The sequence below is a fragment of the Aythya marila genome (genome assembly GCF_965140915.1).
Source record: "Aythya marila genome assembly, chromosome: 4".
Taxonomy (NCBI): Eukaryota; Metazoa; Chordata; class Aves; order Anseriformes; family Anatidae; genus Aythya; species Aythya marila.
The window spans coordinates 14,429,368-14,442,802 of NC_139045.1; the positions used below are offsets into that span (position 1 = coordinate 14,429,368).

The 13,435-nt window shown below is 41.8% G+C and overlaps 1 protein-coding gene across 7 annotated transcripts in view; it reads right to left on the bottom strand.

The window, feature by feature from the left end:
• Positions 1-13,435, bottom strand: part of EPHA5 (EPH receptor A5) — a 191,012-nt gene that overhangs the window by 166,666 nt on the left and 10,911 nt on the right. For all 7 annotated transcript variants that reach the window (XM_082759327.1, XM_082759325.1, XM_082759326.1 and 4 more), the window contains exon 2: positions 9,985-10,049. In XM_082759327.1, the coding sequence (XP_082615453.1) occupies positions 9,985-10,049 (65 nt within the window). The remainder of the gene's footprint in view (positions 1-9,984; positions 10,050-13,435) is intronic.

Here is a 13,435-nt window from a genome sequence, read left to right on the forward strand (position 1 = left end):
ATGTGCTGGGGGGAAAAAGTACCGTATGAGAAAGGAGATGAGTATCTGAAGCTGTGCAACAAGGTTTGATCTGGCCTGAAATCCATTTCCGAATGACCTATTCGCTCTGTTCCTGCTCAGTAGCTTTATAAACTCTGCCACACTGCATCTCTGCAGCAGGCTGGCTGCAGCCACTGACCTGGTCCCAGTCACCCACCCTGCCACCTACCACTGGGTAGCAGTGACTGCAAGGCTTGTATTTTCTGATCGTCTGACAAAACATCTATTGAGATAGGCACAATAATCAGCAATTCTTTTCTAAAGCTACTTATGTCATTTTACGTTGATTTTCTCAGTACTAGAACTGAAATCATCAGGGCTTTGCCCAACTACTGTATTTAATATTTATATTATTTGTATATTGTTACTGTATATTAACATACAGCATTATAATATATTATTCATATGTAACATACATTAGTATATAATGTTCATAATATATAAAATATGTAATATATTAATAAGCTTGTAATATTAATAAGCTTGTTTTAATGATGCACAATAAACACCAGACTTAGCAGAGCCAAAAAAAAAAAAAAAGAGAGATGCTGCCACTAAAGTTAACTACAGTTATTCAATCTGGCATCAAAATAAAGCAAACAGTAAAGCAGAAGGAGACTGTATAATGAAGTGACTTTATCTCACAGGATTATACTTGTGGTTACGACTTTAATTGTGTAGTCTAGAAGGATTTTCAATAAACTGAATAATCTTGCATTATTGTAATGATTTGTAATCACAACACCGGCTACGATTTACAGGCTTACTATACATTTGCATTGCAATCAACTAAAACAGTCAGTGCATGCCCTACAATTCGTACCAGCACTTAAAAATCACGTTTTGCGCGGAGCTCCAACAGCTGCCCAGTTGCAAACAGTTGGAGGTTTGAAAACAAGGCAAAGAGCTCTTAAGCGTGCACCTTCCCACTTTTTGTGGAAAATAAAACTAACGAAACAAAACTGAACACCCCCAAGGTTTCCGAACAGAAGACCAAGGGCCACATTTTTGCTGTCCTTTGCTGTCAGCTGAAGGAGGTGCAAGCAATGCTGGATGCCACACACAGCAGCGCTTTGATGGCCCTCTAAACTTCAAGTGACTAACTTCAGGAAAAACTCCCAGGCTCCAGCAAGAATCCTGAAGCATCACAGCATCAGCACCAGGAGTTTGGAGACTGAATATGTAGACAACCACAAAAACAGCTAACAAAAAACAGAGGTCCCACTGAAAAAGGCTGCCAGCACAGGAAAAAGTGCTCGTTCTTCTGAAGCTGGAAGAAGATATAACTACTTTAACTCCCTCTTCCCAGAAGGGGGCAATTTTCCCACCCTACTTGGTATCTGATGGGTACAGATGGGGCTCTGGGATTGTAGCAGGACTGCTTCTGAAGAGCAGCCCATGCACTTTATGTATCAGAGAAAATTAAACACCTACAAATCCACGAATTCTGTAAGATTGCTTTCAATAAATCGATATTTAAGTTACACCAAAGTCCTGTTAACTCCTCCTCTCCCACTCCCCATTCTCAAACCCTCACTCACAGATCATTTGGCGAGCTCGCAGCCCAAGGCGAGGCAGGAGAAGAGCTAAGCTGAGCACCATCGAGCCTGCAGCTCTTCCTCACAAGCGGAAGAGGACTGCAAATAGATTAAGTGCCCACCAACATCTCAAATCACATTAAGACATACTCTGTGCTATCTCCTGCAGGCTGGATCTGCTGCACGGCAAGATGGGCCTGTCAACATTATGGGTAAATAATATTACTGGAAGACCTTCAAGGATGAGAGCCAGGTCACTGGCCCCAAAACATTTTTCTTAAGTCAATCGAGAACTTTTGCAGCATAAGGACTCAGTCCTGACCCTGCTTCAAAAGCCAAGAATTCTCACCTTTAATGCTACAGAAAAAAAGCATCCCAAGGAGGGTAATTATCCATGGAAAGCACACAGCTTCACAAGCTTCTGGTTTATCTTACTTGAGCACAGTAACAAACCTACAGGACACTATTTGCTGCATTTCAACATATAGGTGGTTCATAGTCAATAAGATGCACGCTCCTGAAGTGAAACCAAGCTTTAAAAATTGGTAATTTCTCTAGCAATTTAAGCATCTCTTCCATAATGCAAAGAACAACTTGATTTTCTCTACCAGCAAAATTTTATTAAATCGAGAATATAATCAAAGTAGTGCCCTGGCACTTGCTGGAATAATCAACACAGCATAGACATAAGCAAGAAGGGACATGTCAAATGCAAAAAGCATTGTGGCAAAAGCCAGCTATCTACTGCTGCTTGCTTTCTTGGAAAGCATCAAAAGAAGGTGAAACAAGGGCTCCACTGGGGGCGTTTCAGCCTGGTCTGGCAGCTGCAGTTTTTAGAAAGCCATCAGCAACATCCACGCATCCCTACTGCTGCCCCTCTCCTGGGAGCTGCGCTGCTCAGCAGGCAATTCCTCATCCTCATCTCCAGAGGCATGCTGAAACAACCGGGAACGCCTGCAGCCTACCCAGCCCCAGGACTGATCCTGACGGCCTGCAGCTATCTGGCAACTCGTCCCTGCGTTACCGCTTACAAGTCATGAAGATCATCCGGGGGTAGGTCTGAAAAGGTGAGGACGAAACCCTGCAAGATGCAAGTCTCGTTCACTCCCAACACTTTTCTACGTCACTGACGTGGTTGCGGTAAGCTACCTTGAAATAAAAATAAGGAAACGTGATTTTGCCACAGTGCTTTCAACATTAAAACCAACAGGCCTCATGATTACCGACTGCTTCAGTGAAACACACTAAATAATATAGCTCAGCATGCTTTTTTTCCCCAAAAATCAAGAAGCCTAAGATAAATTAAGACAGTATGAAACCAAAATATTTGGAGGTAAAAAGAGCTTCCAACTAAAACACCAGAATTTTCTCTTGCTGGCTAAAAACCCAGTCCCACCCTCCTCTTTTGTATGCATGTGCATAGGCTATGGAAACTTAAAAACATCCATTTCTGCAACAGGACAAGCAAACAACAAGCACAATAGCTGCCATTTTCAATCTCTGAAAATCCTGGCCATTCCCATTGCACAGCTTGAAAATAGAAGTAAGTTTGCTTGAACAGTCTTACACGTTTGGCTGCTGAACTGTTTCTTGAATAGCCACCCACCAGGAGTTTGTAGTTATACAGAAGTCAATCAAAAAGCTATCCTGAAGTTTCCTTTGTTTTAAGGTAGCTGATTGGCCTTCAAAAAGCCCTTTAATTTTTATTGTCATCTTTCACTGTCCAATACACAAGGCAACCACTAGCCATGAAGACAAAATAGCATCTCCCATTTTAACACTCTATTTTCAGGAACTGTGCACTCTAAAATGTTCGCCTCCCAGACTAAAATTTATCATGCTTTTTTTTCCCCCCTGAAGTCAGCATTCACTCTATTTCATGCTTTTTGAGCTGGCTTTCCTGAATGAGCAACATGAAAAGAAAAACAACATTCCTCCATTATAAAAAGAACACTAAATAAAATACGAGATCGCAGTCCTGAATTTATTTTCCAAAAAAAAGCCATTAATCTGAATAAAAATATATGCAGTCAAAGGGGACAAGACCAAGGCCACTGCATTTTAAGTCATATAAACAGATTATGTGATTACAGTGTAAGTACTCCAGTGATTTATATATAAATATAGGATATGAAGTAGTAAGTAGCATAAGTAATATAGCAAAAATTCATCAACATAAGCTATAAAATCCTAATGCATGTTTTATAAACCCTGGGCTGTGACACATGTATTCCATAATGATAATATTTTATTCTACAAAATTTCAGATTCTTCATGACAGCACTATGCTTATACATTTTAATTGTATGCTTCCTAACTGTTGGGTACCAATATTTCTGGAACTGGCACAAAAGTAACAGAGAAAACAATGGTATTAGAAGATAAAGCTCTTCAAAGCTCTTATCCCCAAATGCAATTCTTAGACACTGGAGAAATAAAAAAAGACTTTTTAGCATGAAAGGAGATTATTGTTTGCTGGATGAGCCTAATGCAGACAACTGTATTTACAAAAAGATACACTGAAGGATCAGCCTTCATTTCTTCTGTGGTAGATTTTCAAGACCAGGATAGTAATGTATAATTCTATCAATACAGTTCTAACAGAGATAAAGACTTGCTTTATTCTTAATCTTGTAAGTATTAATTTATTTTACAGTACTTCAGAGTATTCCAGGCATTTTAGAGCTCCTTTAATAAGGCCTATGCCTTGCCAGATGCTGCTACCAAATGAAGGCTTGATTGATGTCAACAGTGCACAAACTAAAGGGCAGGTAGAAAAGAGTCCAGGACAACAAATTTAAGAGCACGCTCAAATGGGGTGAGAAGATTTAACTTCTGATGGGAAAGATAAGGGAAAGGACAAAAATAAAATGGTGAGGACTTTCAATGAAAACTGTTCTGCAGCATGAGGTACTCTACGTTAAAAGAGGGTACATACAACAGGTGATCTCTTACAGGCATCAGAAAAGCTGGTCTTAAATACAGGGTGTTGGATGAGCACAATGGCAATGTTTTATAAGCAGGGCAAGAAAAAATAAATAAATCAAGAGATCAGAAATGCAAAAGGAAACCTTACCCCAGACAGAGTTAGGAGAGGATTCCAATCTACAGCAATTTGTATGCAGGGCAAGAAGAGGGCAAAACAGATCATCCGGTCTGCTCCTCCAGAAGAGATCAACTCTGCTTGTCCAGTGCATGAGAAATGACAGTCTGACCTGCTATTAGAGACCTCCTGGGAAGGTAACCCCCACATCTGCCCCAAAGCTGTACCAGTACGAAGTACTTTTCATCAAATTTCACCCAAATCAGCTTAGCTGGATTACCCAGTTTGCCTCAAATAATTCACAGATGCAGACCATGTTTCTCACTAATCCGTGTGTGTTCAAAAGTATGTGTAAATAAATAGCCAAATTGCAGGGTTTTGTCTCTTTTCACCTACTCAGGTCCTACTTTTATCTCTAGTATGCTCCCTGCTGCAGTATGAAACGTATTCTTGCCATGTGAGCATATCCCTCTGCTTCCTCTTCCACACTGGTCACAGCCGAGCGGCGGCATTTGCAGGAGAAAACACGGGCTGCCAGAAGTACTGCCCTGAAAATGCCAATTATAATCATAGCTACATGACACAGCTCAATGATGCCAAGAATCCTTCTCCTCCCGTTCCCCCTATCCCTCCCCCTTTATTTTATTTCTAACCCCGAGGGCAAACACTGCCTCCAATCCAGGATTCCTGCCTAAAATCTCTATCTGAACCAAGATCGACAGAGGAAAAAAGCATGAATGTATTTGCAAGCCATGCTGAGTAATCTAAAGCGCTGTTATTTTTAACTTCAAAGAGGCACCCTAGGGTACCTGTCCTCAGAAGGACGAGCCAGAAATGCTCGCCCCTACCCACCCCTCACCAAAATAAATAAATACCCAAATCTACTGAAGGCCTGCAGAAGTGACAAGCAACTTGCAGAACCAAACCGTTTGATTTCACTCCCTCTGCTTCCAGGGTTTGTCCTTACTGAGCACCAAAAGCTGGGGCAATTGCTTTCCCTCTTGCAATTCATGTGCAGCCAGTCAGCTAGCGCTCTCATTTTCTGCAGTGAATAAAGAATTGAGTGATCCCACCATCCTCTAACATCTCCACAGGACAAGACTCCTCAGTGCGTGTTTATTTCCCTAAAAAAGCCCAGAACGTGGAGCTGTGAAGTGAGCCACAGCACACAGCCAGTGCTCCAAGGAGCACGGAGGTTTTCCTGCTCTGTGCCACAGAAAGTTCGGGAAAATCAACGGGAGGTGGAGGAGATGGGAATAAAGTACAGAAGTAAAGCAGGTGTGCGGTGCTCCAATTTGGAAAGAAAATAGTGCTCCAAGGTTGTGAAGAAATAATTTTAAAAAGAAAACCCTGAAAGGAGCGAGGGTCTGGAACAAGTAAATCAGCACTATCATGGCCACAGAAACACATCAGACATAATTGCTAAATCAAGCCAGTGAAAACAGCATTTATTTTAATCAGTAACTTTTGCAATTATCTGGTTATTGTTAAAAGTGTCTGTGCTTTTACCTGGTCAGAGCGAGAGTGAAGAGCAGAGGTTTACACGGAGCTCTTTGTAGCTTCCACCCCTGCTATGGCTTTGCGGGGAGCCCAAATGCATCACGCAGAGCCTCCTGCCAAACCAAGGGAGGTAACGCAGCGATTCTGCCTGCAAACACTGATCTGACCCAACCATTTCTCTCACAGCACCTCCTACTTCTGTGAGTCTCCCTGTGATTAAAAAAATACATTTGGCACGGGCAAATGCAAGCAGTTTCTGCAGGGAAGAGCCATTTTTTGTCCCAGCCGCACATAATGCATGCAAACCTCTAATATGCCCAGTGTTGATCATACTACACAGCACTCCAGGAATTAGTCTGGAGGCAACAGAGGCTCTGCAGGCCTCCTGTACAAGCAGGGGTTTTAATAAAGAGGAGGCCAGGCTTCTCTGCTAGAACCCGTGGTAATTCCAATAACCACCTTCAGATTAAAGCAAACTTACTCCAGCTGCAGACCCAAGTGGGAGCTGTCCCTTCGGATGGATTCCCAACTCACAAGCTGTGAAAGGGGTGGCATTTCCACACCGATCACGTCCAGCTGGCAGGGGGAAGGTCCCTTTTCTGAGTTCCACTGCTGCACTGACCTTACGAGGACTTTCCTCGAGCTTTAACAGATATAACAGCAGGTTTAAGAGCCACGCATGACTGCTGAACCGCACACTGCCAGGAAAGTCATTGTGGGGTAACAAGAAAAACAAACTACCAGGATCCATTAATTCTTTGGGGCGAAGCAGCAGAAAGAAGCACCTTTGCCTGCACAACATCTGGACCCTCACACCAGGAGACTTCATTTCTACCCCTGCTTGGCCACTGCATATTTCATTTCCACTGGCCTCTCAATGCTCCATCTGTATAAAGAGAGATTTTTCTTACCCTCCATGAGTATAGGAAAAATGAAACATGGCAAGGCTGAAAGAATATTGAATACTGCCAAAATCTGTACCAAATAAGCACCTAGCTAAGCAAAGCTCTGCAGAGACAACCCTGAAGTGGTTCTATCCTTTCTCCTAAAACCCATTATCCCAAAGATAAGCAGGTACGTCCTGTTTTATGGCAGACCAAGGTCTCTTCTAGTAGGGACTAAAGCAGCTGAGGTGCTTTACTTGGAATTAGAGCTATGAAACAGGCATACCTCTAAAGCCTAATTTGTATCCAGGCTGGAGCATTGGTCTCCTCCTACCACTACTTTCATTTCCTAAGGTAGAGAGTGCATTTTCCCCTTGTGTTCAGCAAATACGAGGTGAACAACGGGCTAAATGAGTGCAGCTGGATCTCTCTGGAGCATGGAATGACTTACAGCTTCAATACACATGAACTACCATGGCATACAGCTACAACAAATTTAGAATATGACACCTACTACAAAGGATCTGCCAAAAACAACTTCATTTGGTATGGCTGGACCTCCTCACCCAACTGTTTACCTTTTTTAAAAAAATAAAAAATAAAAAAAATAAATAGGGAAATTATTCTCAAAACTTTCCCCCTTGAGCCTCTGTGATGTACTGAAAACATCTCCCAAGCATTCCCACAAAACTACCAGTCTAAATGCTTACTGTCTTTAATGAAGCTGAGCTCCTCATGCAGTCTCCTAACAGATGTGGTTCCAGGACAAAGACTAAATTTCCTTAATATTCATAATAAAAAACAAGTGGAAAAGTAGCAACAGAGGTGAAGGCTGCTTCAAAAGCTAATGTATCTCCAGCTGGAGCGGTATTATTATGAAATTGCTACCAAATACTTTATTTAAGTAGACTCTACAGGAAATACAAAATACCACGCATCTGTACGTGGTCTGTGTTTCCACACCTAGGAGTACTGTGAAGCATGACACACCACAAAATTTCTGCTCCTTTCCTTCACATGGAACAGTATAAATAGACAGACCTTCCAACTTTTCTGTAAGATGTCCTGAGGTAAATTTGTATGAGAATATTTCAAAAAAAAAAAATCAAATTAATTATAAAATTATCAAGCGCACAACAGTATGGCTGCAGAACAGCTGACTGCAGAGCAGATACGGGGGTTAAAGAATTAGGCCTGGAAAGTCTTTTTCAGTACTTGTAAAATAAAGTACTACAAATATATTAGGCCAAAAGAAACAACTGGGCTAAGCTCATGGATTTTTATGACGTCCCATGAAAACAAAGAAGATTAAGAGGAGATTTCTGGAAACTCAAAAACCAACTGCCTGATTCACTTTGTATTTGTGGAAGTTAAATTAAGGAAAAAAAAATCCTCCCTATTGAGTCAGTAACCATTAATTTGGCATTCATGAGTATACTTCCAGGTGCTGTTTGGAAATTGAGCTTGTAAATAAAGAAAAGTTTCTCTAAATAATGAAAAAACAACTGAGGCTTATAGATAGGATACTTAGCTTTTCATTTACTCATCTACACATACAGACCCAGATAACCAGTCCTGACGTGTTCAGAAGATATTTCTCTACTGATATTCCTGTAAGGACACTTGGAGGCAGCAACTGCTTTACATCCTAGGAAAAATACTGAGGTAAGTATTGAAGAGGGAAAATGCAGACACTAAGAAGTGGACATCAGGATCTTTGCAGTGTGATAAGATGCCAACATACTGCTCTGCCAGCACATCTGGAGCTGGTTATTCCAATGCTCACACGTGCAAGGGGAGCAAGTTTAGTTCTCATCTTTAAATCAAGAGAAAAAAATATCGCTAAAGACTCCAACCGTAACAGGCTTAGATCTTGAACCGAGTTCCGGATGAACTAAGTTCCCCACGTGCTTTTACATTCCTGGCATAACCAGGGCCTGCAAGCAAGCAGCTTGTCTGAGTGAGGCTGCCATTTCTACTCCTATCTACACAAAATTGAGAAAAGGCCAGATTTGAATTTGCTCTGCAGTAGAAATGCATGGGGTTGACTGTGCTTTGTGTAAACACTGCCACCATTTTTATGACAATCAAACTGGAGTGCAAGACAATTCTGCAGCCCATTTCAGCTGGCGTCTGAAACTTTACAATACCACATTCCTGAAAGCTGCTTTGTTGGAGGGCACAGCTGTGCAGTGTTTCTATCTCAGGATGCTTTCTCACATCACAGTGTTCATGCCTCCTAGAAATTGACAGGAACACTCCACATTTTGCAGAAACCAACCCTCCAAGACTATCAAAGCTCTCCGATACATCACAGCATCAAGGATGCCCCAGTCAAACCAAGGCCAAAATTCACAGCAGCGACTGCTCACACAATTCAGTCAGGTCAAGAGTATTAACACACCTGAGCTCTGTACTTATTTCAGGTATCAAATTAGGAGGCCAGGTTCCCTCAGCCCATGGTACAATTAAAGGAAGGGACACAGGCTCTTCAAGGTGCTTAAAGCTCACCTCCTGTTCCAGTGCTGTCAGCTGCCAGAACTTTATCTGAAGCCTTAGAAGTATTTCTGAACAGCTCTCTTCGTTTGAAGAGAACAGTAATGCTCCAGACTCTGTTTTAGAAGAAAAGCTGCAGAAAATTGTTGCACCCCAAATGTTCAAGATTCAGAATTTATCACTTAAAAAAATGTAAATAACCTCATGGCTTTTTTGGTGAGGGAAGGAGCGAGGGCGCTGACTCATGATTTATTTTAATACTTGTGACTGGCTCTACTGCATAAATAAATCAATCCCCCAGCCACATAGCTCCATTTTTCCAGTCACAGTGTGTTGTTATATGTGTTTTGTTGTGTGTGGTTTTTTTTTTTTTCCTTCCATTGCCAACAAATCACTCCAGGGAATTTTGAAACCCAGTAGTATACTTTCTGAATGGAAACGATTAGTATAATTTGAGTGAAAAAGTAAACAACAACAGACTTACCCCATTTTTAGGGTAGGCTATCCATCCTAGATCCCCCATCACTGTGCGTGAGTCCAGTAAATTCACTGTAAATAAGAAAAAAACGTTAAGGAAAATGTATGCGTTACAAATTTTAGTAAACATTTCAAGATTTGGGTGGCTATAGTAAACAGGCCATTTATAATTAACCTCGGAAGTTGGATTTTTTGTGAAGCAGAACAACAAGACAACAACTCCTCTAACAATGAAGTCATACCCTTTGAGATCTACCCGTGAAACAAAGCTGCACATGCTCTGAACTTCTGCAAGGACCAGATTTAAGTTCTTGTGATCTGGTCTTTTGGGGAGGGGAACAACTATATACAAGACCGACAGTATATAGGTACACACAAATTCATACATCAAGGCTTATACCACACATTTCTTCTTTTAAGGTGGTAGAGTCTTTAACATAATCAGGCCTTTAAGACAAAAACAAAATGAGAAACAACGTGCAGGGCATCCTAGCTATTGTGGGTACAGCTTTTTGAGTATTTTATATGGCAATAGTACAGTATTTTCTTTCCCTCGCAAACTTTTCTAAGTCTTGACAACTTCATTATAACATATCCAAGGGATCATCATCTTTTCCACACAAAAATGCAGCGTGGCTCTGTTAAGTCAGGTAAGCAATCAGCAAATGAGTTACATTAAAGAGCAATAAATTATTCCCAAGTTCATAATATTTTCCCTCATATTGCCTGAAGTACTCAGTACTCGAGGACAAAGTGTGAAATAATTAAAAAATAAATCCATATACAATTCAGCTGAGGAAAACTATGGCAGCTTTCAGTGCTGAGCTTCCCAGTGTCATCTCTTGTACCCAGGGCTTTAAATATCCAAGTTAAAAAACAGACTGAACCCACAGCTGTTATACAGAACCTCAGTCTAGGAGGAACTTTCTACTATAAAAGCACACAAATTCCTTCTTTGAACTACAACACGTGCTTCCAAGAGCATAATCGTCTGCATAACAAACTCACATTTTGAACCCATGTCCCTCCTGAGAAGGAGCTCATTTCCCCAGCTCTTCAGTTCATGGTCTCCACTGTATGGATTCTTTAAAAATCCCACCAGAAGTTTTCAAAACCAGACTTTCACGACCTTCAAGCCCGTGTTGAGCTAGCCCGAGAGTAAGCTTGAAATGAGCAGAGGATGTTACATGCTCCTTTAGAAATTAAACAATTTATGTAGGTACTGGAAAATTGGTAGAGAAACAGTATGTCTGTACAAGTATACAGAATGGGAAGATCAATCCTCTTCCCTGGAACTCTTACAAGGTTTACTGGCTGTCTCTGCACAGCCACACACCGGTGCAAACACCAGGCATACGGACCCTTACAGCAGCCCAGGTCATCCTGCTGCAATCACCATAGACAACATTAAAACGCTGCCCACTGAGTTCTCCAGGCATCATAATTACACTATTTGCAGGGTACCTGCTCGCTATAATAAGAACACGCCGATCGAGTTCCTGTAATTAGCATTCCGCTTCAAAGTGCCTTTTTCCCCTGATGAGTCAAAGGCCTAAATGTATGGAAGCATAAGGATTTAATAGCAAGCCGTATTAAATACTTAGGGGCAAGAGTGATAAAACGTGAAGTACATTATACCAAAATAAAAAGCATTGCTCCTTTCTAAGGTTAAAAATTAGTCCTCAGCCCTGGCATCAAACACTCGTAAAATATTTGTTTATCTTGATATTTGCAGCGGATGAATTATGAGTAGATCAATGCTATCACAGGGCATGTAGATGTTCTGCCATGTCTGCTGCTGCTTCTGAAACAGCAAACACAGCTGGGGGCTCACAATGCCACCAAATTAGAGGACATCCAGTCGAAACAACACTCGGGGATTTTACTGAAGTCTGTTCAAAATAAGGAAACAAAATCGGGTGGCTTTCCACCCCGCAGTCTAAGCAATGTAGAAGTATTGTTATCATCTCCCATTACACATGTCACCCCGTAGCAGCCAGCTCTTCCCCTCCTGAAGGTTCAGGTTCATTAATTTCTCCTGCTCCAGCTGAAGTCAAATATCAATACCCAGCTGCTCCTAAATCATACTGCGCTTTCTCCTTTTTAATGGGATAACAGGGGCGATCTTAAAATACTCCTTAAAGCAGGACACAAACAACACGTCCCATAATATACACATATACCATTTCAAACAGGAGGGGAAAGGGCTGCTGCTGCCAACAAAATGGCAGGATACCCAAATTCCTCCTAGTACAGTCGCTGTAATTAAACCATGCCGAGCAGTATATTCCTGTCCTAAGTTGCAATGGATGCAAAACAAGTATTGATCTACATTGTACAACTTAATTAAAACTTGTCCCGAAGATGCTGCTAATGAATGTAATTAGATGGTATGTTTGACGCCACCAAGTTCTTCATGACATGCTAATTAAGCAAAGAAGCAGAAAAAGTGCTTTTATTCAGACATCAGATCATAAAAAAAAGAACACGAGAAAACTAAATATTGAATTATCTTTCTATCAATGACAATTTTTAAATTGCTGTTATTAACTTCAATTTCAAAATAATTTTCTGCATATGAAAAGCTAACACAAGCCAGTCAGCTCCAACCCCAGTCAGGGGGAATTCTGCTATCGGTGAGTCAACCAACAGCGCTGAATGCTAAATCCCCAGTTAGAAAAGAGGCATTTCCTCTCTTTTTTTTTTTCCAATAGGATTCTAAATAGAGAGAGACAAATAGGAAGGGATGAGATACACCTTTTGATGGGTGCACAGAAACACAAATTCACATGCCAGGAAAACAAAAGCCACCAGTGACTTGAAGCTATCCGTGTCTGGAGCACGTGTCTGCTGCAGTCACAGCAGACTCCCTGGCTGCCCCGTGGGCTTCTGCCCAGAGTTGCCTTCACAGCACATCTTCTAAAATACTGTACCGTATCGATCTGCTGAGGAGCTTATTTAGCTAGTAGTTATGCAAGATGGAAACGTTTTGCTTTCAGAATCCCCCAAATTCCCCGTACAAACAAACAAATCACCACTGCTCCATCCAGGTACGAGGCAGCTGCCTTTTCCCCATCAGCACCCCCCCCCCAGCCATCTCTGGCAAACCCTCAATTCCCTCACAGTACTGCCAGCTCCCAAACCCACCCCAATTTGGCCAGGCACCAGGCTGGAGCCCTGGTGACCCTGCTCCGATGCTGTGGCAGCTCCAGGCACAAGAGGGACAACGCTGCTGGAAACCTTGCTGCTGCTGGACTGGTTTTCTCTTAAAAACTGCAGACTGGCCAGGCTGGGAGAGAAACAGCAGGCAAATGGCAGCCAAGCACACAGCTACCACATGGAAGGCCCTGCTTTAGCAGAGGATTTATAGAAGAGCTGCTGCCATCACAACGAGATGCTTGCACCGCTTGCCATATGGCTGCCTGGGAAGCTGTTCTGCGCTGGAATAAAAAAAGTAA